Below are 22,364 nucleotides of genomic sequence, written 5' to 3'. Positions count from 1 at the left end.
TGAGCCTGTGTGTCCGGAGCCTGTGCTCCGCAACGGGAGAGGCCACAGCAGTGAGAGGCCCGTGTACGGCAAAAACAAACAAACAAACAAACAAACAAACAAAACCTCTGATTTGACCAGCAATAAGGGAAACGGATGCTCTCTGATCTCAAAGAGTAAGCACAGGCATACAGTCAAGCCTAATGGAACTGGAATTGGTGAAAGGGTGGTGTAGGGATCCAAGGCTGCTCTAGGGTCCTCTTAACAGCTTTATGTGTCTGCATCCTTCTCCACCCAGCCACTCTCTTTTCCATGACCAGCTGGTGGTGTCTTCAGCCCTCTCTGCTGTATCTTTTCTCCACTGCATAGATCCTCCTAAACTCATATTTCTTTGCCTTCCTCTCTGAGTTTGCAAGACCAACTCTAGATCCCCTTCAATGCATCTCTCACCCTCAACATCTGCTGCCAAGGGCCTGATGCCCTCTACATTTCCCAGTGCAGATTTCTGAGAGCATGCATTTTTTTTTGTCAAATAAAATTTTATGAAATTATTTTTCTTTGCAGTTCTTAACCAGCTGGGCATTCCACCACACAACTGTTGATTTCATCTATGATGTCATGAGGGTGACGGTCATCAACATTGCAGCCCACAGACTGGGCAGTCCCCAGGATCTTTTTAATGGTTCCAGAGAGTTCTCTAGCTAAAGACCGATGCAGCATCTGTCGGGCAATGCTGACAATCTCATCAAAAGTGATGTTTCCACTGTGCTTAATGTTGTTCTGCTTCTTTCTGTCTCTTGGTGGTTCCTTGATGGCTTTGATGATCAGGGCGGAAGCAGAAGGTACCACCTCAGTCTGGGCCTGTCTGTTCTGAATGGTCAGTTTCACTGTAATCCTCAGAGCCTTCCAATCACCAGTTGCCTTGGTGATGTCATCACCAGTGTTTTTTGGAGACACACCCAGGGGGCCGATCTTGGGGGCCAGGGCAGATGTCGCACTGACTTCCCTACCAGTGCACCTCAGGTACACGACTTTGATCTCGTTGGGGTGGAACTTAGGCGGCATGGTGGAGGCAGCTGGTGTAGATGAACCCAGATTTGGGAGGACCGAAGAAAGTCGCACCTTGACCTCCTCTGAGCCGAAAGCCGAAATCGAACAGGAATCTTATTATTCCACTTTTTGCCTGTTTAGACATCCCCCGAGACTCTGATTCCATTGTCTTCAGAGAAGACTGGGCATCAGTATTTCTCTAAAGTTTCTCAGATGATCCAAGGTTGTTGCCAAAATCGAGAATCCCTGGTTTTAGTAAAGCATTCCAGACTAGCAGATCCCATCTTGGGTCAAGTTCAAGCCCGATCCAGTCAGCTAAGAACAGAGCTACCTGGTCTCAACATACCCAGAGCTGCCCCCTTCGGCGGGTCTATGCCTATAGAAGGATTGATGTGGAGACAGGCCCTGCTTGACATGCTTAGGACAAGACAGGCCTAGCACAGAACTTGGTACCATGCAGCGGCTCCACAGTGACGGATGTTATGAAAATCCTGTCTCTTCTCTAATTCAAGGGTATTCTTTCTATAAAATACACCAGGCTGCAGTAATGCAACTGAGGAAAAGTTGCCAAGGAAGTACCTAGAGAATCTAGGTGCCCATGCTTGGCAAATACACTACACAGCAGGAAAACTGATTAATACAATTTACATTTGAGAGTAATCTCTTGTATTTCAATAAGACTACATCAATGCAGCTAGGAAAAGCCTTATTTTGGGAGGTTATTCAATGACTTATGAAAATATCCATGACCTCTTGTTAAGAGAAAAAAATGGATTTACAATTTATGTAGTGCATGATTCTAATTTTTTTTTAGTGTGGGTATATATCTGTATACAAATACACAGAAAAAAGACTGGAACTACAGATGCCAAACAGTTAACTGTGATTCTAGGTGAGAGAGTTTTTCTTGTAGGTGTAAGTGTGTTGGATTTAGAGGACTATTATTCTGAAAGGTCCTTTTACATTTCTGATGCTGACACGTTTGTTTGGAAGAATGGTTTCAGTAGAATACGGCCTGGGTACATCCATGAACAAAATTAACCACTGGCAGCCTTGTACTCCTCCCTGCCCCCCACCCTCGTTTTCTTGTTTCTAATTTTAATTTTACAGAAGTCTGAATACAGAACTCTGGAACCCACTGCCCTAGGGGACAGCCTGGTAGGAATCTCTCTTCCTTGCTCCAATCCCTTCGGCTTTCCTTGGATTCCAGGCTCTTCCAGGAGGACCTGGCCCTGATTCAGTGGGAGTTCAGAGGAGGGAAATTATTTCCAGCCAGGGAGAATGAAGGGTGACCTCCTGGAGGAGGTGGCATTTGCATGGGCCAATCTGAGCAACTCACAGGGAGAAGAGACAGCAGTGCACGAGCAAACAGGTGGAGGTGGGAAAACACAGCATGTACGGAAACAAAAACAGTAAATATGGAACTCTGTGCTGTAGGTGAGGCTCCACGGGAGGCCCTGGGTTGCAGCAGGGCTCCTGCTTTCCAGGGGCCTCTGGGCTGGTGGTGAAACTGCTGGAGCTTCAGGCTAGATGGACTATAGGCAGGGCTCTCCAGTCGTTCAGCTGCTCCTTCCCCTGAAGGCTCACTCCAGCAAGAGGTGGAGAATGTCCCCCTGGAAAGAGCTTAAGAGACGATGGCCTACCACTTGGAATACCTAAAATACCAGAGGCAGAGCCTTCAGCATGTGGTCCCAGCTAGGACTGAGGCTCACGTGGCCAAATCACTGCTTCCAGCATTTTCAGGGGGGGAAGGAAAGCGGATCCACGTAGCAAGATTCTTCTGGGAGGTACATCCTTTCTGTTTGTTTTTTTTCCAAGTGCTAAGGCATCTGCTCCCACATTCATCCTTTTCCTCCAGCTTATCTTTTCATGCCTTTGGAGAGCAGTCTTCCTTATCTAGGAAACAAATGGCCTCTGCAGCGAGTTCAAAACAGCCGAGTCATTTATCTGCTTGACATGTGTTTCCCTGTTTGTTTTCTCCAGCCTTGAGACAAGAGTTGTGTCAACTGTGGATGGCTGAGCCCCAGTCACTGGAGAGGCATGAATCAATTTCCAGCTGCATTTATCACTTGCGGCCTTAAATCAAGTCTAATCAATGCGTCCTTCATTTGGTATGGATTGAAACTATATATAACACACTTAGAAAATGGGCGGGAAAGGGAGCAGCCTCACGAACAAAAACTCCATCGGGGATTTAGATGGAATGATGTTAAGGAAAGATTTGCAATCTCTGATTTGCTTTCATGGAGACGCCTGGCCAAACAGTCACAGAGATTTGTGTTTATGAAGCTTTAACTTCAATCTACCAGACATGCAATGACATTACATGACAGATCATTTTATACAAGAGGATGTCTGCATCTTCCAAGATTTTATAATTAATATATTCTGAAGAGTTGGTATACATACATATATATATATATATATATATATATATATATATATATATATTTTTTTTTTTTTTTAAAGGGCAGTTATTTCTTCTGCCTCATTTATTTATTTTTTATTTTTGCTGTGTTGGGTCTTCGTTTCTGTGCAAGGGCTTTCTCTAGTTGTGGCGAGCGGGGGCCACTCTTCATCGCGGTGCGCGGGCCTCTCACTATCGCGGCCTCTCTTGTTGCGGAGCACAGACCCCAGACGCGCAGGCTCAGTAGTTGTGGCTCACGGGCCTAGTTGCCCCGTGGCATGTGGGATCCTCCCAGACCAGGGCTCGAACCCGTGTCCCCTGCATTAGCAGGCAGATTCTCAACCACTGCGCCACCAGGGAAGCCCCAAGAGTTGGTATATTTTTAATACAGCAGCAACTCTAAAGCTGCCTAGTTTCCTTCCTATATTGTCTTTCATTCATTTCCATTTCTTTTAGATGTATCTTTTGTCACCATTGACTATATGGGTCAATTTCTAGTTACAAGATAGAAAATAAAAATCTCCTTATAACAAAATAGATATCCAGGAGTTCCCTCTGATTTAGAAGAATTTTATAAAGTCTTATGGCTGAGAAAACTTGATCCTTTCTCTCATATGCCCAATTCTTGGTAACAGAATTTGATCCATGCAATCCAAATGGATTTTTCACTAGCAGGTGTGAAAACCACCCCCCAGCTGTTCAACCAATTTAGAATGCAGTAAGGAGTAGCCCTGTGTCATTTGTAAATTAATCCCATGCCAGTGAAAGATGGTATCAGTGTAGTCCCTGGCACCTAAAACCCATCATGCCCACAGCGAGGCCCCGTGTCGCTCTTCAAGGATAATGGGAGAAGAGACAGAACACAGGTCAATGATAATGCCTGCCCAGAAGACGAGACAGTGCTGCGATTCACTGATGTACTTAGTATTTCTGTCTAATCTGCTGAACTGTGTAGACTTTTACCACGAGCACGCCTCAGAAGCGATTGACAGGGCTCTCATTTTCCAAGGGCTGGCTCCCCCAGAAACCTGTTGTCAGGTAGCTGAAAAGAGCCCTGTGCAGCACTGGGGAGTGTGACAATAATAATAAACTCTTATGCTGGTTTAATACTTTCCAGCTGATAAAGTGTTTTGAACATGCAGTCTCATCATCCTGTAAGATAAGCAAAAAAAAGCCGTTGTATTCCCATTTCCAAGAGGAAGGGAGACGCTCAGAGGTTGGCGTACCTCCGAACTATGGCTCTGGGACTCAACGCCTTGTCTCCTCAGCCCCGAGGCCCTGGTTCTTGCCACTGAGCTGCAGCTAGGCAGCTGCTGAGGTCTCTCCTCTGTGCTTTCCCTAACTTTTTATTTTTTCTTCCATCACCCAGGGTTCTTGGGAAATGCACATGGTTATAGGAAATCCCTCGAGTTGCCTGGCAGGTCATCTAGTTAAAAAAAATATTAAAGGCAGCACCCTCGGATGTGTTTTGGGTTACAGACATGGTACAGTGTTCTTAACTCATCTTAAACAAAGACAGGGTAATGCGATATTACAAAGCTTTAACTCTCTGTGAACAAAGAAAGGGTAAAAGTAACGCGGCAGACACGGAATCTAAAATTAAGGCGCTCACGCACATTGTTTTTAAAACTCATGAGAGTCGTTCAGCGAGTTCCTCTGCTTTGAGGATGTCCGGGAAGGATCATGTTTGCCCATCCTTTGAGGAAGAGAGTAACAGATTTTTCTACCCAAGACAATTCTCACCAAAGTAGATCCTGTTTAGATTCCTAAGTAAGGACAGAAGGTGATGGAAGGAGAAATTTCCACGGCTTTAAACTTTTAGAGAAGAGTGGATTTGCTCAACTTGACGTCAGTAGAAGTAAATGAGGGGAATAACAGATAATGCATTTTCAAACTGGCCTCAGGTCATGTGCTACTGAGGAGAAATGAATTTTCAGTGGTCACAGGGATTCTGAAGGTCTCTGGGGAGCCTGAGAAAAGTCTTGAACACATTCTAAGAAAGCTGTTATGGTGTTCAGGAGTTAACATGTGTGTCAAATAGCACAGTCACCCCAACTATCCTGTTAATACAAACTGGAATTTATAGTGGAAATACAAATACTTGCAACCTATACAGACCCAGAGTAAAAGGGATCATACCCTTTCCTGAAATAAAAATGCTACTGAGATTAATACATATCAGATTTCATTTCATTTCCTCCCTAAAGCAAATTGGTTTATTTCATTTGTTCGTTCATTCAGCAAATATTTATGGAGCTCTGAGAATATGGGCACTGATGATTCAGTGGTAACAAGACACGACACAGACATCACTCCCTAGGAGCTTACACTCAAGTAGGAAAATTCACATTTAAATTATTAATGGAGGCTTACGTTTCCAATCAAGATGGAGTAATAGGGACCAGATGAATTTTCCCTCCTGACATAACCAAACAAGAAAAACAGAAATAATACATGAAACCATGGTTTTCAAGACACTGGACATCAGGCAATGAAAGACAGTGATCCCGAGGGATGGAAAATAAACCCCAGGAGCAGTACGAGGGCCTCGCCTACTGCCCTGGAAGAATGTCAAGGCTGCACAGGGAGGGGTGACCCAGGCAGAACCCAATGGACTCCGGAGTTCAGGAGACAGAGCTGGGGGCTTGGGGAGTCCAAGGCAGCCTGAGTCTGCAAGACAGAGTACAGGAGAGGGGAGAGCTGCAGAGAACCCCAGATACCTGGAGAGGGTCGAGGACGCAGAGGAGAGCCTATAAATGAGGCCAGGCAAGAACCACATGAAAGGATTAGAGGGACCAGTGCTCAGCACTCACACAGGTGTCTATTTCCATCAGCCAGACTGGAACACTCATAATCCCTGGGGCACGGGAAAATCATTCCTTAGGACGGGGAAATAGTTTGTCCTAGACGGAGCACTGTTCCAGACCTGCCTAACAAATTACAAAAGCAAGACCCACAAGGATCAAACTATTTCCAAGTAACTTAACTGCATCCCAAAACAAAGCTAAAGAATATTTATAAGAATACATATCCAGTACCCAACAAGGTAAAATTCACAATGTTTATCCAATCAAAGATTATCAGGCATGCAAGGATGACTCCTCTGGGGATTTGTATCTAGAAGTTATAAAGAACCGTCGAAACTCAAAAATAAGAAAAGCAACACAGAAAAGGAGTCGACTTCCGGGTAAGATGGCGGAAGAGTAAGACGCGGAGATCACCTTCCTCCCCACGGATACACCAGAAATACAGCTACACGTGGAACAACTCCTACAGAACACCTACTGAACGCTGGCAGAAGACCCCAGACCTCCCAAAAGGCAAGAAACTCCCCACATACCTGGGTAGGGCAAAGCGGAGAGATCCCCACACAGAGGATCAGTGCCGAGCGGCACTCAGCAGCCCGAGAGGCTTGTCTGCTCGCCCGCCGGGGCACGCAGCGCTGGAAGCTGAGGCTCGGGCTTCGGTCAGAGCGCAGGGAGAGGACTGGGGCTGGCGGCGAGAACTCAGCCTGAAGGGGGCTAATGTGCCACAGCTAGCCGGGAGGGAGTCCGGGAAAACTCTGGAGCTGCCGAAGAGGCAAGAGACTTTTTCTTCCCTCTTGGTTTCCTGGTGCGCGAGGAGAGGGGATTAAGAGCGCTGCTTAAAAGGGCTCCGCAGACGGGCGCGAGTCGCGACTGAAAGCGCGGAGCCCAGAGACGGGCGTGGGACGCTGGGGCTGCTGCTGCCGCCGCCAAGAAGCCTGTGTGCGACCGCAGGTCACTGCCCACACCGCCCTTCCGGGAGCCTGTGCAGCCCGCCACTGCCGGGGTCCCGGGATCCAGGGGCGGCTTCCCTGGGAGAACGCACGGCGCGCCTCGGGCTGGTGCAACGTCACGCCGACCTTTGCCGCTGCAGGCTCGCCCCGCACTCCGTGCCCCTCCCTCCCGCCCGGCCTGAGTGAGCCAGAGTCCCCGAAGAGGCTGCTCCTTTAACCCTGTCCTGCCTGAGCGAAGAACAGACGCCCTCCGGCGACCTACACGCAGAGGCGGGGCCAAATCCAAAGCTGAGACCCAGGAGCTGTGAGAACAAAGCAGAGAAAGGGAAACCTCTCCCAGCAGCCTCAGAAGCAGCGGATTAAAGCTCCACAATCAACTTGATGTACCCTGCATCTGTGGAATACATGAATAGACAACACATCATCCCAAATTGAGGAGCCAGGAGTCAGTGCTGTGCCTCTGAGGTGGGAGAGCCAACTTCAGGACACTGGTCCACAAGAGACCTCCCAGCTCCACATAATATCAAACGGCAAAAATCTTCCAGAGATCTCCATCTCAACACCAGCACCCAGCTTCACTCAACGACCAGCAGGCTACAGTGCTGGACACCCTAAGCCAAACAACTAGCAAGACAGGAACACAACGCCACCCATTAGCAGAGAGGTGGCCTAAACTCATAAAAAGTCTGCAGACACCCCAAAACACACCACCAGACGTGGACCTGCCCACCAGAAAGACAAGATCCAGCCTCATCCACCAGAACACAGGCACTAGTCCCCTCCACCAGGAAGCCTACACAACCCACTAAACCAACCTTAGCCACTGGGGTCAGACACCAAAAACAACGGGAACTTTGAACCTGCAGCCTGCAAAAAGGAGACCCCAAACACAGTAACATAAGCAAAATGAGAAGACAGAAAAACACACAGCAGGAGAAGGAGCAAGATAAAAACCCACCAGATCTAACAAATGAAGAGGTAATAGGCAGTCTACCTGAAAAAGAATTCAGAATAATGATGGTAAAGATGATCCAAGATTCTATTTCCCAGATCCAAAATCTTGGAAATAGAATAGACAAAATGCAAGAAACAGTTAACAAGGACCTAGAAGAACTAAAGATGAATCAAGCATCGATTAAAAACACAATACATGAAATAAAAAATACTCTAGATGGGATCAATAGCAGAATAACTGAGGCAGAAGAACGGATAAGTGAGGTGGAAGATAAAATAGTGGAAATAACTGCTGCAGAGCAAAATAAAGAAAAAAGAATGAAACGAACAGAGGACAGTCTCAGAGACCTCTGGGACAACATTAAACGCACCAACATTCGAATTATAGGGGTTCCAGAAGAAGAAGAGAAAAAGAAAGGGACTGAGAAAATATTTGAAGAGATTATAGTTGAAAACTTCCCTAATATGGGAAAGGAAATAGTTAATCAAGTCCAGGAGGCACAGAGAGTCCCATACAGAATAAATCCAAGGAGAAATACGCCAAGACACATATTAATCAAACTGTCAAAAATTAAACACAAAGAAATCATATTAAAAGCAGCAAGGGAAAAACAACAAATAACACACAAGGGAATCCCCATCAGGATAACAGCTGATCTCTCAGCAGAAACTCTACAAGCCAGAAGGGAGTGGCAGGACATAATTAAAGTGATGAAGGAGAAAAACCTGCAACCAAGATTACTCTACCCAGCAAGGATCTCATTCAGATTTGATGGAGAAGTTAAAACGTTTACAGACAAGCAAAAGCTGAGAGAATTCAGCACCACCAAACCAGCTTTACAACAAATGCTAAAGGAACTTCTCTAGGCAAGAAACACAACAGAAGTAAAAGACCTACAATAATGAACCCAAAACAATTAAGAAAATGGGAACAGGAACATACATATCAATAATTACCTTAAATGTAAATGGACTAAATGCTCCCACCAAAAGACACAGATTGGCTGAATGGATACAAAAACAAGACCCATATATATGCTGTCTACAAGAGACCCACTTCAGACCTAGAGACACATACAGACTGAAAGTAAGGGGATGGAAAAAGATATTCCATGCAACTGGAAACCAAAAGAAAGCTGGAGTAGCAATTCTCATATCAGACAAAATAGACTTTAAAATAAAGACTACTAGAAGAGACAAAGAAGGACACTACCTAATGATCAAGGGATCGATCCAAGAAGAAGATATAACAATTGTAAATATTTATGCACCCAACATAGGAGCACCTCAATACATAAGGCAAATACTAACAGCCATAAAAGGAGAAATTGACAGTAACACACTCATAGTAGGGGACTTTAACACCCCACTTTCACCAATGGACAGATCATCCAAAATGAAAATAAATAAGGAAACACAAGCTTTAAATGATACATTAAACAAGATGGACTTAATTGATATTTATAGGACATTCCATCCAAAAACAACAGAATACACATTTTTCTCAAGTGCTCATGGAACATTCTCCAGGATAGATCATATCTTGGGTCACAAATCAAGCCTTGGTAAATTTAAGAAAATTGAAATTGTATCAAGTATCTTTTCCGACCACAATGCTATGAGACTAGATATCAATTACAGGAAAAGATCTGTAAAAAATACAAACACATGGAGGCTAAACAATACACTACTTAATAACGAAGTGATCACTGAAGAAATCAAAGAGGAAATTAAAAAATACCTAGAAACAAATGACAATGGAGACACGACGACCCAAAACCTATGGGATGCAGCAAAAGCAGTTCTAAGAGGGAAGTTTATAGCAATACAATCCCACCTTAAGAAACAGGAAACATCTCGAATAAACAACCTAACCTTGCACCTAAAGCAATTAGAGAAAGAAGAACAAAAACATCCCAAAGTTAGCAGAAGGAAAGAAATCATAAAAATCAGATCAGAAATAAATGAAAAAGAAATGAAGGAAACGATAGCAAAGATCAATAAAACTAAAAGCTGGTTCTTTGAGAAGATAAACAAAATTGATAAACCATTAGCCAGACTCATCATGAAAAAAAGGGAGAAGACTCAAATCAATAGAATTAGAAATGAAAAAGGAGAAGTAACAACTGACACTGCAGAAATACAAAAGATCATGAGAGATTACTATAAGCAACTCTATGCCAATAAAATGGACAACCTGGAAGAAATGGACAAATTCTTAGAAATGCACAACCTGCCAAGACTGAATCAGGAAGAAATAGAAAATATGAACAGACCAATCACAAGCACTGAAATTGAAACTGTGATAAAAAATCTTCCAACAAACAAAAGCCCAGGACCAGATGGCTTCACAGGCGAATTCTATCAAGCATTTAGAGAAGAGCTAACACCTATCCTTCTGAAACTCTTCCAAAATATAGCAGAGGGAGGAACACTCCCAAACTCATTCTACGAGGCCACCATCACCTTGATACCAAAACCAGACAAGGATGTCACAAAGAAAGAAAACTACAGGCCAATATCACTGATGAACATAGATGCAAAAATCCTCAACAAAATACTAGCAAACAGAATCCAACAGCACATTAAAAGGATCATACACCATGATCAAGTGGGGTTTATTCCAGGAATGCAAGGATTCTTCAATATACGCAAATCAATCAACGTGATACACCATATTAACAAATTGAAGGAGAAAAACCATATGATCATCTCAATAGATGCAGAGAAAGCTTTCGACAAAATTCAACACCCATTTATGATAAAAACCCTGCAGAAAGTAGGCATAGAGGGAACTTTCCTCAACATAATAAAGGCCATATATGACAAACCCACGGCCAGCATCGTCCTCAATGGTGAAAAACTGAAACCATTTCCACTAAGATCAGGAACAAGACAAGGTTGCCCACTCTCACCACTCTTATTCAACCTAGTTTTGGAAGTTTTAGCCACAGCAATCAGAGAAGAAAAGGAAATAAAAGGAATCCAAATCGGAAAAGAAGAAGTAAAGCTGTCACTGTTTGCAGATGACATGATACTATACATAGAGAATCCTAAAGATGCTACCAGAAAACTACTAGAGCTAATCAATGAATTTGGTAAAGTTGCAGGATACAAAATTAATGCACAGAAATCTCTGGCATTCCTATATACTAATGATGAAAAATCTGAAAGTGAAATCAAGGAAACACTCCCATTTACCACTGCAACAAAAAGAATAAAATATCTAGGAATAAACCTACCTAAGGAGACAAAAGACCTGTATGCAGAAAATTATAAGACACTGATGAAAGAAATTAAAGATGATACAAATAGATGGAGAGATGTACCATGTTCTTGGATTGGAAGAATCAACATTGTGAAAATGACTCTACTACCCAAAGCAATCTACAGATTCAATGCAATCCCTATCAAACTACCACTGGCATTTTTCACAGAACTAGAACAAAAAATTTCACAATTTGTATGGAAACACAAAAGACCCCGAATAGCCAAAGCAATCTTGAGAACGAAAAATGGAGCTGGAGGAATCAGGCTCCCTGACTTCAGACTATACTACAAAGCTACAGTAATCAAGACAGTATGGTACTGGCACAAAAACAGAAAGATAGATCAATGGAACAGGATAGAAAGCCCAGAGTTAAACCCACGGACATATGGTCACCTTATCTTTGATAAAGGAGGCAGGAATGTACAGTGGAGAAAGGACAGTCTCTTCAATAAGTGGTGTTGGGAAAACTGGACAGGTACATGTAAAAGTATGAGATTAGATCACTCCCTAACACCATACACAAAAATAAGCTCAAAATGGATTAAAGACCTAAATGTAAGGCCAGACACTATCAAACTCTTAGAGGAAAACATAGGCAGAACACTCTATGACATAAATCACAGCAAGATCCTTTTTGACCCACCTCCTAGAGAAATGGAAATAAAGACAAAAATAAACACATGGGACCTAATGAAACTTCAAAGCTTTTGCACAGCAAAGGAAACCATAAACAAGACCAAAAGACAACCCTCAGAATGGGAGAAAATATTTGCAAATGAAGCAACTGACAAAGGATTAATCTCCAAAATTTATAAGCAGCTCATGCAGCTCAATAACAAAAAAACAAACAACCCAATCCAAAAATGGGCAGAAGACCTAAATAGACATTTCTCCACAGAAGATATACAGACTGCCAACAAACACATGAAAGGATGCTCAACATCTTTACTCATTAGAGAAATGCAAATCAAAACTACAATGAGATATCATCTCACACCAGTCAGAATGGCCATCATCAAAAAATCTAGAAACAATAAATGCTGGAGAGGGTGTGGAAAAAAGGGAACACTCTTGCACTGCTGGTGGGAATGTGAATTGGTACAGCCGCTATGGAGAACGGTATGGAGGTTCCTTAAAAAACTACAAATAGAACTACCATATGACCCAGCAATCCCACTACTGGGCATATACCCTGAGAAAACCATAATTCAAAAAGAGACATGTACCAAAATGTTCATAGCAGCCCTATTTACAATAGCCCGGAGATGGAAACAACCTAAGTGTCCATCATCGGATGAATGGATAAAGAAGATGTGGCACATATATACAATGGAATATTACTCAGCCATAAAAAGAAATGAAATTGAGCTATTTGTAATGAGGTGGATAGACCTAGAGTCTGTCATACAGAGTGAAGTAAGTCAGAAAGAGAAAGACAAATACTGTATGCTAACACATATATATGGAATTTAAGAAAAAAAAATGTCATGAAGAACCTAGGGGTAAAACAGGAATAAAGACACAGACCTACTAGAGAATGGACTTGAGGATATGGGGAGGGGGAAGGGTAAGCTGTGACAAAGTGAAAGAGCGGCATGGACATATATACACTACCAAACGTAAGATAGATAGCTAGTGGGAAGCAGCCGCATAGCACAGGGAGATCAGCTCGGTGCTTTGTGACCGCCTGGAGGGGTGGGATAGGGAGCGTGGGAGGGAGATGCAAAAGGGAGGGGATATGGAAACATATGTATATGTATAACTGATTAAATTTGTTATAAGGCAAAAAAAAAAATTAAAAAAAAAAATCTTATATCCAAAAAAAAAAAAAAGAAAAGCAACACAGCTTTAAAAAATTGGCAAGAGATCTGAACAGACACTTCACCAAAGATATGTGGATGACAAATACACATGTGAAAAGACGCTCAACATAAGAAGTCTTAAAAATGCAAAATAAAACCAGGAGATACCACTTCACACCTATTAAAATGGTAAAAATGTTAAAAATGGACCACACCAAGTGATGACAAGAATGAGAAAGAAGCGGAGCCCTCACAGGCTGCTGGTGGGCGTGTTAAATGGTACAGCCACTTCGGAAAACAGTTTGGTGGTTTCTTCAACTGTTAAACATACACCTACCATACGGCTCTGTCATTCCACTCCTAGATATTTACCTAAGAGAAATAAGAGCATATGTCCACATAAAGACTTGCACACAAATGTTCGTAACAGCTTTATTTGGAACAGCTGAAAGCTGGAAACAACCCAAATGTCCATTTAATGAACTACTACTCAGATATGGGAAAAAAAACACCCCCAAACCTCGATACAGGCTACATCAACGTATCTCAAAATAATTATACTGAATGAAATAAGCCTGACAAAGAAGAGTACATGTTATACGATTCAATTTATATTAAATTCTAGGAAATGCAAACTAACGTACAGTGACGGAGCAGACGGAGGCTTGCCTGGGGAATGGGGGTGGGTGGCATGCAGAGGCGGGGGTGGGAGAGGGGTGACAAAGGACACTTGGAGATGGTGGGTAAGTACAGCATCTCAGCTGCAGTACTGGCTTTATTCGGTGTATGTATCTGTCAACACTTATCACACTATCTGCTTAAGATGTTTGCGGCTTACTGTATGTCCTGCGTGTCTCTGTAAAGCTATTCAGACTATTTTAGGGCTCTATCTTCTCGAGATTCTGGCAGAACTATTATTCTCATCTCCAAATATTAATTACACTTTGCTTTAAGAAAAACTTTAGAACTTTATTTTTAAAGGTGCAACAAGAAAACCGACTGGTGTCAACATTAGCTCACTGACAAACAATGTTGTATACACTAAGGAAAAGTACAAAGTGAAAATGAAGAGTCCTCATTCGGTCAACAAAACCAAATCTGACGTAATTCTCAACAACGAATGAGACCACTCAGAGTCAGTTCTTGGGTGTCTGCCGGCTGTCTCTCTTCAGCACGCTGTCCAGCAGCAGAGCCCTTGGGCTCAGAAATCTGAACCAAAGTCTCCAGTTGTTCTCCGAGCTCCTGGATTAGAGGCTCAGATGCCCCAGGAGCCCGGGGAGAGGCGAGCGGCTGTCCCTGACCATCATCAGACCCTGGGAGGACCACGCTTCTGCACATCCCACCATGGTCAGGAAACAGGGCCGTGCTGCTTTCCTCAACAAAGGGACCGAGCAGGGAAGGCCCTGCCTCACATTCACCACCTCTGGGCTCCTCGTGTTCCGAGTCTGAGTCCTCGGTCTCAGACGATGTGCTGCTCTCCGATTCCTCCGAATCACTTGTCTCAGAGCTAGAGGAAGGCGTCTGCTGCCCGGAAATGCATCGGGCTCCTGCTTTCGATGCATCTTCTTCCTCCTGGACCAAGAGTGCCGCTGCTTCCAGTTCCTGCAGTTCCAACCCCAGCTGGGCCTTGGTCAGGGATGCTTTCTTTAAGGCTGCCGCAAGAGCTGCCAACTTTCTGGACCTTGAAGACCATTTTAAGAAGAAATGTTAGGACTATTCATTAATTGGTCTGGGGATAACAGGGTCCACAGCTTAAAGAGATAACAAAATAAAGCTGGATCCATACTTCATATGGCACACAGGATGAATCCCCAAACAGATCAATGATATGAATGGAAAAAAGGAACCAAGTATTACAAGGAAACACAGGAGATTTCCCTCATGAGCCTAGAATGAGGAAGGCCTTTCTAACTAGGACTCAAAATTCAGAAGCCACAAAAGAAAGGCAAAGATTGATAAATTCAACTAATAAAAATCAACAAGTTCTGTAGGGCAAAAAGAAAAAAAAATTACAAGAGAAGTCAAAAGGCTAATGCAAAAGTGAGAAAAATATTTGCAATTCATATCACAAAACAAGGCCTAGTTCCCCTAACAGAGTTCTTAAAAATGCAAGTAATAATCCATCAGGAAAATGGGCAAAAGACACAAGCAGACAGTTCTCATACAAAGAAATACAAATGGCTCTTAAATATATGAAAAGATGTTCAACAACTTCAGTCAAATAAGAGAAATACAAATTGAAGTCGTGCTGAGATATATTTTTCATTTATCAGATTGGCAAAAATCCAAACATTTGCTAACACTGCCAGCAAGGCCGTGGAGGAAAGGCGCTTTCATACACTGCTGGTGAGAGAGTTAACAGCTACAGTCCCGATGAAGGAGAACCTGGCAATACCTTTCAAAACTGAAAACGTGACATACCCTTGACCCAAGCAAACCCGCATCTGGAAATGAAACACGTAGGCTACACGACACAGGCCCAAGGTACTATTTACTGCGGCATTGTTTCTAATACTCCAAAATAAGAAACACCCAAATGTCCATCAACGTGGCATACGGCTATGGCATATCCACACGAAGGAAAAGTCTACAGCTATGTAACGGATGAGGCTCTCCAGCGGCTAACCCAGATATATTGTTTAACAACAAAAGGTCTGCCGTATGTATATGCTGCCTTCTATGTTAAACACACACAACAAAGGAAAGAAATAAAAACATATTTTATTTGCTTGTACACTTATCCATGAACTCTGGAGAGCTACAGAAAACACTAATATTTATGTGGGGGGGGCACTGCAGGAGCTGGAAAGATGGAAGATGATGGTGAGAGGGAGACTTGTCACCGCATATTGGTTTCTATTTTTAAATTTTTCATTACAGTATAGTTGATTTACAATGCTGTGTTAGTTTCTGCTGTACAGCACAGTGAATCAGTTATACATATATATATATCCACTCTTTTTTAGATTCTTTTCCCACATAGGTCGTTAGAGAGTACTGAATAGAGTTCCCTGTGCTACACAGTAGGTTCTTATTAGTTATCTATTTTATATATGGTAGTGTGTATATGTCAATCCCAATCTCCCAATTTATCCCTACCCTCCTTCCCCCTTGTTAACCATAACTTTGTTTTCTACATCTGTGACTCTATTTCTGTTTTGTAAGTAAGTTCATTTGTACCCTTTTTTTAGATTCCACATATAAGCAATATCACACAATATAAAAATATGGAACACTTCACAAATTTGCGTGTCATCCTTGCACAGGGGCCATTATAATCTTCTCTGCATTGTTCCAATTTTAGTATCTGTGCTGCTGAACCAAGCACTATCGTTCATTTTTAAACCTATGTGAATGGAATACCTATTCAAATTTTTTAACTAAAAAAGAAAAAAAAAAGCAGTATCAGAGAGCGACATGGAGTGCTTTTTATTTTTAGCAGAAAACCATCTCATGCTATTTCAGAGGATATTTTTGCTACATTTATAACATTACATTATACTGAACAGATAAACATTTTCATTAACCTGGATTCATTTTAGTAGTTTTGTTTCTGAAGCAACATGTAAAGCATACTGCAGTTCTCCAAAAACGATATCTTTGCTGTTCCACAGAGGAAAATCTGGTGTGACAAGTGAAAAAAAGTGGCAATGAGTGGCTTGAGACAAACTGGATGAGGTGAGTTCACAGGATAAATTCATTCATCAAAGCGAAGTCCATCCCATCATACTGGGGAAATGAGGCTTCATTTCAATAGAGCTAAAGTGATAGATGGGGACTTGGGGACTTTCATCTAAGTGCCTGGATGTACCTGAGACCTCTTTGTCTCAAAATACTTAACGTAACAACGAGCTCCCGTGCCTCGCCCCCGGCCCTCCACAAGTGTAACCAGGACCTGAAGCTTCCACTGCAGTCAGTGTCCAAGGGACGGTAGGACAAGGACGATGGTCATTATGGATGCACAACTTTCTCTTAAATGAGGAAAACCCTATGTATCGGTGCTGGGATTGCCAGAGTTTAGAAAAGGAAAGATGGTCCGGGGTAGAGAGGAAAACCGGGATGAGATCCACTAGAGTTGGTCAATGATTCCCAGAGGGCTATAACTCTGAATGAACTCTGGTGGGCTTGAGACATCTTTACAAACACAGTTATGAAATAAGATGATTGCAGTATAATCTACATCCATGTCCAAGACATGGACATGTAGATGATGTCCACCATATATTTTGAAACCTTGGCTACCAGTGGCCACGGATCTGGTCAGAGCCAGTGGACCAGTTTAAAACCTCCTTACTGCAAGGCCCTGCCAGCCTAAGGACTAGCTCACTGCCATCTTTCTCACTGAAAAAGGTCCTCTCTGGGTAATGACACACAGCTTTAAGAGATAAAGAGCCATGAACTTGGGAAAGAAGACAACGCCTCGCGTTAAATTATCATATGCAAAACAAAAATCCGAAATAAAAGCCTTCACACTTCACTAAGCACACACCTCACATGTTTAAGAGCCACGATAAACACTTTCGACAATACATAAAGGACAGCGCTCCACAAACGTCTCATTGCGCTGGCTCCTAACGACAACCCTATGAATCAGCTTCATTTTTATCCCCACGTGACACATGGTGAAACTGAGAGGTTAAGAGACCAGCTGAAGTTCACCCCGCTGATGAGGGGCAGTCAGGACGGGAAGCCCAGGCAAAGGAGCAAGTTCTGACTTGCCTAAGGCCCAGAATTCTCCAGAGAAACTATGACTGGTCCCTTTAGCTCAGCAATCTTAAATGGAGTATACATCTAAGCTTTACCTACAGAGGTTGTAGAATCCCAGGGGAAAAAATGTGAATTATTTTTGTGGATATTCGTGAATACAGTACATATACCTACTCAAGTTAAAACTATTTATATCTTTGCTATTGTCTACTATAAAAATATTACATCTGTCACTTATAACCGCATAAATTTGGAATTTCAAAGCTCCCTACCCGTCATCTTGGCTCTTTTCAGAAAGCGTCCCTCACAACGCTGGGACTAAAAAGTGCCAACTCTAACAGGCAGGAAAGTGGCATGGATGAGGCACAGGACCCAAACAGAAACTCGTGCCTCTTACCAGCTGAGATGACTTTTTATTCTTCAGAGAAAAGTTTGTTTCTCACTTTTAGCACTGTATTATGTTTAAAATGACCCATTTATATAATGTGTGTAAAAAATGGATTATATGTTTCTTTTTTTTATTCCTTGCCACCCTGATTCACCTCTTTTTTTTTAAATAAATTTATTTATTTATTTTATTTTTGGCTGCGTTGGGTCTTTGCTGCTGTGTGCAGGCTTTCTCTAGTTGCGGCGAGTGGGGTCTACTCTTGGCTGCGGTGCACGGGCTTCTCATTGTGGTGGTTTCTCTTGTTGCGGAGCATGGGCTCTAGGCACCCGGTTTTCAGTAGTTGTGGCGCACGGGCTTAGTTGCTCCGCGGCATGTGGGATCTTCCCAGACCAGGGCTCGAACCCGTATCCCCTGCATCGGTAGGCGGATTCTTAACCACTGTGCCACCAGGGAAGTCCCTCTGTTTCTTATTATCCCACTTCTACTACCTCAAGCTGTCTAGTTTCCCAAGTTGATATTAAACTTCTGATAGAAACTTTACAGAAGAAGCATTTTGACCTCTCTTCTTAAAGAATGCTAGGATAAAAAACTAATTAAAATGTTCAAAATATCATTGGTGTAGAATATGACCCAACAGCCTGAGGAATGAAAGTTGGGTTTGTTTCTATTCAATTATTTTACACAGATAACTTAGCAGTCACTGTTCACAGCAAAGGAAATTATTCCTTTGGAGAAAAAAATTAAGCCATGAAAGAGTAGCCTCTTTGTTCTTTCAAACACTGGCACAATTGGAGTTGGTTCTAACTCTGCCACTCCTTGTCAGTTCTAGAATCTAACTCTGTAATGGCCTTTCCATTTCAGAAAACACCTCATTTAACGCAGTTAGTGGTTTTTCACTGTCACACTCAAAACAGACCAGGCTAGGTCATGTCAAAAAGCCTTGTCAAATGACATTATTAGTTAGTTAGCTAGAATGCTTACAAAAACCAGGTACATGTGGATATACTCAATGAACAGATACGCTGAGTTACTAGCTATACTTATAGTATATATTTTATATCTAAGTGAAGAACTCCTACCTGTTAAGATGTATTAATTACAGAGTGAAGAGATTCAGCATTTAAAAGACACATGATAGATCGTACTAATATCATATTTTTATAGAATTATACTCAACACAGGTTTTTCTTAGAAAATTTTTGGAAATGTAATCCTGCCATGTAGCTTTAAAAAAAAACAAAACTCTGCCATTCTGTTTATAGATGTGAAATAATATCCTATCTGGAGGAATTTTTTTTAAATTAAAGACTGCCTTCTGACAAGTTACAGTAAATCCAACTGCCATGAAAGAGTAACAGTAACAGCTGAGGGTATATGCCTTTACTGTGGCTAAGCTGATATAAAATTTCCTCAACTATTTTATGTTTGGCAACTGAATTTAGGGGAAAAAAAATAAAGGGAACCGTAGCCTTATGAAACAGCCAAAACAAAGTGCAAAAGGAGCCCTGAAATGCAGGAAAAAGAAAACGAGGTATAAATAGAAAGCATACATCCTGTTTCTTGCTGTAGAGTTTGGTCTCAAACTATCAATCAACTTTTCACCACTTCCTGCAATAGTAGGCCTGCTATAAATCTTGTAGTAACTGGCTAGGTTTCATTTCCTCTGCCAAAACCTGCTAACCTGCCAGGCATGACATAGTGACACTAGAGCCAGCAACTGATAATGCAGGACAGGACTCCAGTGAGGCCACTCCAGAGACATTTCATACTGGATGATGATGGAATACGCTGACTCGGCCTTGTAATTTCAAAGCACAGACACACACACAAACACACACTCGGGTGCTTTCTGGGAACAAACAGTGTATCAACTTTCTTTTGAAAAGGCAATGATGATAATGACATATAATCATAATTCTTCTCTACTGAAAAGAACCGGTTCCAAACTTCAAAGTCCCCTGCCCAAAATACATTTATGCAACCTGATCTAAATAAAAGGTAATGCATTAGCTTTAGGTAGAAGTGGCTAGTGAAACTCTACTCTGAAAAGTGCCATGAAAGACAAACAGCAATTGATGCACAGATGAACACAGAACTGCCTGCCCTTACTCTCTAAGAGTAAAAAACATTTCCATCTCAGTCATTAACAGAACCAACTGATCTCTTTGAACAAGAAATTACTGATTCTGTATGTCATCTGACATACAGAAAATACTGCAAGATAAGAGTCATTCATGGAGGCAACCTAAGTGTCCATCGACAGATGAATGGATAAAGATGTGAAACATATATACAATGGAATGTTACTCAACCAAAAAAAGAAACAAAATTGAGTTATTTGTAGTGAGGTGGATGGACCTAGAGTCTGTCATAAAGTGAGGTAAGTCAGAAAGAAAATACCGTATGCTAACACATATATATGGAATCTAAAAAAAAAAAAAAGGTTCTGAACCTATGGGCAGGACAGGAATAAAGATGCAGACGTACAGAATGGACTTGAGGACACAGGGAGGGGGAAGGGTAAGCTGGGACGAAGTGTGAGAGTAGCACGGACATACAGGACATATATACACTACCAAATGTAAAATAGATAGCTAGTGGGAAGCAGCTGCATAGTACAGGGAGATCAGCTAGGTGCTTTGTGACCACCTAGAGGGGTGGGATAGAGAGGGTGGGAGGGAGACACAAGAGGGAGGAGATATGGGGACATATGTATATGTATAGCTGATTCACTTTGTTGTAAAGCAGAAACTAACACACCATTGTAAAGCAATTATACTCCAATAAAGATGTTTAAAAAAAAAAAGAGTCATTTATGCCATTTTGAGTTTGGGCCAATGAAATAATTTTTCATCCTATTTTCAACTTGACTTAATACCATTCTTTGGGGCTGGATTATGAAAAAACAACACCTGGTCCATGGATCATTAGAATAATTTTCTGAAAACTCCCTGTATTTGTTTCCAGTGACTGTCATAACAAACTACCACAAACTGGGTGGCTTCAAATAGCAGAAATTTAACCTCTTACAGCTCTAGAGGCTAGAAGTCCAAAATCAAGGTATCAGCAGGGCTGCTTCCTTCTGAGGGCTCAGAGGGGAGAATCTGTTCCACGCCCTTCTCTTAGCTTCAGGTGTTGCCAGGAATCCGTGGCTTATAGACACATCACTCTTAAACTCTGCCTCTGTCACCACCTGCCATTCTCTCTGTGTGTCTGTCTGTCTTTCTTCGCATGGCTGTCTTCCCTCTGGATGTGTCTCTGTGTCTCTTCTCCTCGTAAGAATAGCAGTCATATTGGATTAAGGGTCCATCCTACACCAATATGACCCCATCTTAACAATAATTTATATCTACGACAACCCTATTTCCTGATGAAGTCACGTTCTAGGGTTCTGAGAAGGATATGAACTGGGGGGGCACTATCCAACCCAGTACAGCCTGTCTTCTAGCCCCCCACCCCGCAATTCATGGCTATCCCACATGCAATATACATTCACCCATCTCAACATCCCCAAGGTCTCAATCCATTCCAACATCAATTCTAGGTCCAAAATCTCATCTCAATCTCATCTCAATCAGGTTTAGGTGAGACTCCGGGTATGCTCCATCCTGGGGTAAATTCCTCTCTGTCCACAGACCTGTGAAACTAAAAAACAAATTATCTGTTGCAAAATACAATGGTTGGACAGGTGTAGAAAAGACATTCTCATTGCAGAAGGGAGAAAATGGAAAGGATAAAGGAGTTACCATTGCAAAGCAAGTTCACAACGCACAGGTCAAATTCCATTAGTTGTTTTTTTTTTTTTAACATCTTTATTGGAGTATAATTACTTTACATTGTTGTGTTAGTTGCTGCTATACAACAAAGTGAATCAACTATACATATACACATATCCCCATATCTCCTCCCTCTTGCATCTCCCTCCCTCCCACCCTCCCTATCCTACCCCTCTAGGTGGTCACAAAGCACCGAGCTGATCTCCCTGTGCTATGCGGCTGCTTCCCACTAGCTATCTATTTTACATTTGGTAGTGCATATATGTCCATGCC

At 42.3% G+C, this 22,364-nt stretch overlaps 2 protein-coding genes across 2 annotated transcripts in view; both read right to left on the bottom strand.

The window, feature by feature from the left end:
• Positions 1-537: 537 nt before the first annotated feature.
• On the bottom strand, positions 538-1,059 carry LOC309813403 (large ribosomal subunit protein uL11-like). Its single transcript, XM_082638265.1, has one exon. The coding sequence runs from the start codon at positions 1,042-1,044 to the stop codon at positions 547-549; it is 498 nt and encodes a 165-aa protein (XP_082494391.1). The 5' UTR covers positions 1,045-1,059; the 3' UTR covers positions 538-546.
• Positions 1,060-13,638: 12,579 nt separating this feature from the next.
• The window catches only part of SHQ1 (SHQ1, H/ACA ribonucleoprotein assembly factor), an 87,200-nt gene continuing 78,474 nt past the window's right edge, over positions 13,639-22,364 (bottom strand). The window contains exon 11 of the mRNA XM_082639798.1: positions 13,639-14,901. Within this exon, the coding sequence (XP_082495924.1) occupies positions 14,331-14,901 (571 nt within the window). The 3' untranslated portion in view covers positions 13,639-14,330. The remainder of the gene's footprint in view (positions 14,902-22,364) is intronic.

The sequence above is a fragment of the Mesoplodon mirus genome (assembly GCF_964341445.2).
Source record: "Mesoplodon mirus genome assembly, chromosome: 12".
Classification (NCBI taxonomy): Eukaryota; Metazoa; Chordata; class Mammalia; order Artiodactyla; family Ziphiidae; genus Mesoplodon; species Mesoplodon mirus.
This window is presented reverse-complemented; position numbering and strand designations above follow the sequence as displayed.

What these genes read in the sequence shown, in the direction of transcription:
- LOC309813403 (XM_082638265.1), bottom strand. Translation starts at nt 1,044, where the DNA reads ATGCCGCCTAAGTTCCACCCCAACGAGATCAAAGTCGTGTACCTGAGG.